This window comes from Rhinopithecus bieti, unplaced genomic scaffold (assembly GCF_001698545.2).
Source record: "Rhinopithecus bieti isolate Rb0 unplaced genomic scaffold, ASM169854v2 scaffold_13130, whole genome shotgun sequence".
NCBI classification, from domain to species: domain Eukaryota; kingdom Metazoa; phylum Chordata; class Mammalia; order Primates; family Cercopithecidae; genus Rhinopithecus; species Rhinopithecus bieti.
In genome coordinates, this window is record NW_016807302.1 from 27,739 (window position 1) to 30,870 (window position 3,132).

The 3,132-nt window shown below is 43.6% G+C and overlaps 1 protein-coding gene across 1 annotated transcript in view; it reads left to right on the forward strand.

Annotated features, from left to right (window-relative positions):
- Window positions 1–3,132, forward strand: part of LOC108535219 (UTP14A small subunit processome component) — a 26,014-nt gene that overhangs the window by 15,977 nt on the left and 6,905 nt on the right. Inside the window, exons 7-9 of the mRNA XM_017881111.1 lie at window positions 150–407; window positions 502–579; window positions 1,018–1,411. Of these exons, the coding sequence (XP_017736600.1) occupies window positions 150–407; window positions 502–579; window positions 1,018–1,411 (730 nt within the window). The remainder of the gene's footprint in view (window positions 1–149; window positions 408–501; window positions 580–1,017; window positions 1,412–3,132) is intronic.

The following is a 3,132-nucleotide window of genomic DNA, read 5'->3' on the forward strand; positions in this document are numbered from 1 at the left end:
AAAAAAAAAAAAAAAAAAATGAAACTTGTTCTACTCCTCCCTTGAGTTTTAGAGGCAAAGGAGACTCTGAGCCACAGAGGTCTACCCTGAGGACTGTGGGTACCAAGAATCCTGCCAGTCCTCTCAGGTCCCAAACTGACTCCCTATAGCCAACTAGCTCTATGATGCCCGTTCCAGCCCCCTGCCCAGGGAACCCATTGGGTAGTATGGGCATTTGTGCCTATGACATCCGTGCTTCAGCTAAATTGCTAAACTCTTCCCTCCTACCCCTCTTACCCTACAGGTATCACAAAGTCGTGAAGAAAGGGAAGGCCAAGAAAGCCCTAAAAGAGTTTGAGCAGCTGCGGAAGGTTAATCCAGCTGCGGCACTAGAAGAACTGGAAAAAATTGAAAAGGCCAGAATGATGGTGAGACTACCTCTTGCCCCACCCCCACCCCTTTGAACCAGCTTTCCTTGGAAACCACTAAAGGTCTAAATCTCACTCTGTTCTTTCTTTCTAGGAAAGAATGAGCCTTAAGCACCAAAACAGTGGGAAATGGGCCAAGTCAAAGGCAATTATGGCCAAATATGACCTGGAGGTAAGAGTCCCTTGGGGTGAGAGAAGATCTGGAATTGGAGGATGCTAGCAGAAGCAGAGTTGGGGAAGAGCCATGAGGATGGATGGAAAACCAGGAATCTAAAAAGGCATCAGAAAAATCTCTAAGGCAGAAAGGAAAATGACCAGAAACAAGGTGGAAAAGGAGAGATGAAAGGGAAACAGCATTGAAGGCAAGTCCAAAGCGGGAGAGGAGCTTTTTAAAATCTTATTTCACCTGTTGATTCCTTGAGGACAAAGAATTTGTCTTCCATTTTATACCACAGCTATTAACCCAGCATTGTATATGCAGTTTAAACAGTAAGTACCAGTAAGAAATACCAAGTCAAATCGAGAGGAGGCAGCTTTATGAAATGGACCAGGAAAGGTATTATTGCAGTCACTAATGACAGGGCTCTCATGCTGTGACTCTTTCCTCCAGGCTCGCCAAGCTATGCAGGAACAGTTGGCCAAGAACAAAGAACTAACACAGAAACTCCAGGTAGCCTCTGAGAGTGAGGAAGAGGAGGGAGGCACAGAAGAAGTGGAAGAACTCCTTGTCCCTGATGTAGTGAATGAAGTGCAGATGAATGCAGATGGGCCGAATCCCTGGATGCTCAGGAGCTGTACCAGTGACACCAAAGAGGCTGCAACCCAGGAGGACCCTGAGCAACTGCCAGAGCCTGAGGCCCACGAAGTTTCTGAAAGTGAGGGAGAAGAGAGACCAGTGGCAGAAGAAGAAATTTTGTTGAGAGAATTTGAGGAAAGGCGATCCCTTAGAAAAAGATCTGAGCTCAGCCAGGATGCTGAGCCAGCAGGCAGTCAAGAAACAAAAGGTGAGCTGTGATCAAATGGAAGGGAGAAATTCCTAGTGCTGTGGACAGACTATGGGAGAAAAAAAAAATGTGTCCACCCACACACACAACTGCATAGTGATTAGGCTCTAGGGACTTGCAAGAGTGCATGCACTGGATCCCTGTAGAGAAATTACATTCATAACTACTTTTCTTTGAAGGCATTTAATAAGCAGTCATCTGCATGGCCATGCAACGTGATTCAGGCACATTTTCTGTTTTTGGGGGCTTACAGCCTTCAGAAAGCCATAATAACTAAACCATCCTTGAAGTTAGGGTGTGAGTTAGTGTTCCTGGTACCTACACACCAGGGAGAAGTACATATGGTAGAATGGCAAATCTGAAAGTCCATTCACACCTATAGACACAGATAGGTCGATTTTGAGACATTAGGAAACATCTTCTAATTGCCAGATATTTTTGTTTTGTTGGTTAAGTAGAAGTGGCATTTTTAGCACTTCTTAATGCTAGTTTATGTGTGTCTACATGGGGTGAGACTTTACGGAATAAATGACTCCACGGGGCTACATGGCAAATTAGAATTGTGACTCCATGCTCAGGCTCTATTTGTACTTTGTATTTTCTACCTGTTATCTTGAAGAGATCTTATTAACAGTGTTAGCACCTGTGAGATTGGTCAGAGTTCCCATTCTGGCAATAAACCAGGACACTAAAAAGCCTGCCTAGGAAAACGACCTATATTGAGAAATCACTTGGCTATCTGGACAAATTACCAGGTCTGGTTTGGTTCCACATAGGAATGCATTTAGATGACGGCAAAAATCTGGTTTTACATGGCAAAAAAAAAAATTATTTTTTTCTACTTTTTTTTTGTTTAAGAGACAGGGTTTTGCTCTGTCATCCAGCCTGGAGTACAGTGGTGCAATCATACCTTACTGCAGCCTAAGACCTCCCAGGCTCAAGCGATCCTCTTGGCTCAGCCTCCCAACTAGCTGGGACTACATGTATGTGCCACCATGCTGAGCTAAGTTTTTGTAGAGACTGAGGTCTTGCTCTGTTGTCCAGGCTGGTCTTGAGTTCCTGGCCTCAAGCTATTCTCTCACCTCAGCCTCCCAAGGTGTTAGGATTACAAGTGTGAGCCACCGCACCCAGACTCCTTTTTTTTTCCTTTGTTTTTTTCAGGTTTCCACATACAAAAATTTATTTTAAAAGAGCTATAATTTAGAATGTATTGTGGTGACCTTTACTTAATAGTTTTGGCTGGATATTTCTGGGATTAATAATTGCAAGCAGTCACTTCTGAGAGAATTTTGGAAAGCAGCACAGCGGGCTGAGATTGTTGGGGTGTCCATATATGACCACAGGACCCTAGTGGCTTTCTCTTAAGCCCCCTCAACAACTGACTATCTAGCTAAATGTGCAGAGCGGCTGACTGTGATATGAAAGGATGAAAGATAGATTTGCATTTCCTTAGACAGTAAATAAATTGAATTTTCTCAAACCTTCCAAGAGTGTCCTAAAATACTGGAAAGTCACGGACCCCAATGAAAATGAACAAGGAAACCTGATTCTTAAGAAATAAACATACATGTGTCCAAAGGCCAGATCTGAGGAGTTACAATGGCTTCATGCCAAAGCTAGAGAGCAGGATCAACTTGGGAATGGTAGCAACTTGAGTCAATGAAAAAGCCAGTTTAGAAGCATGTCACTGCCAGGTTTCCCTCCAGACTCTTTTTTTTTTT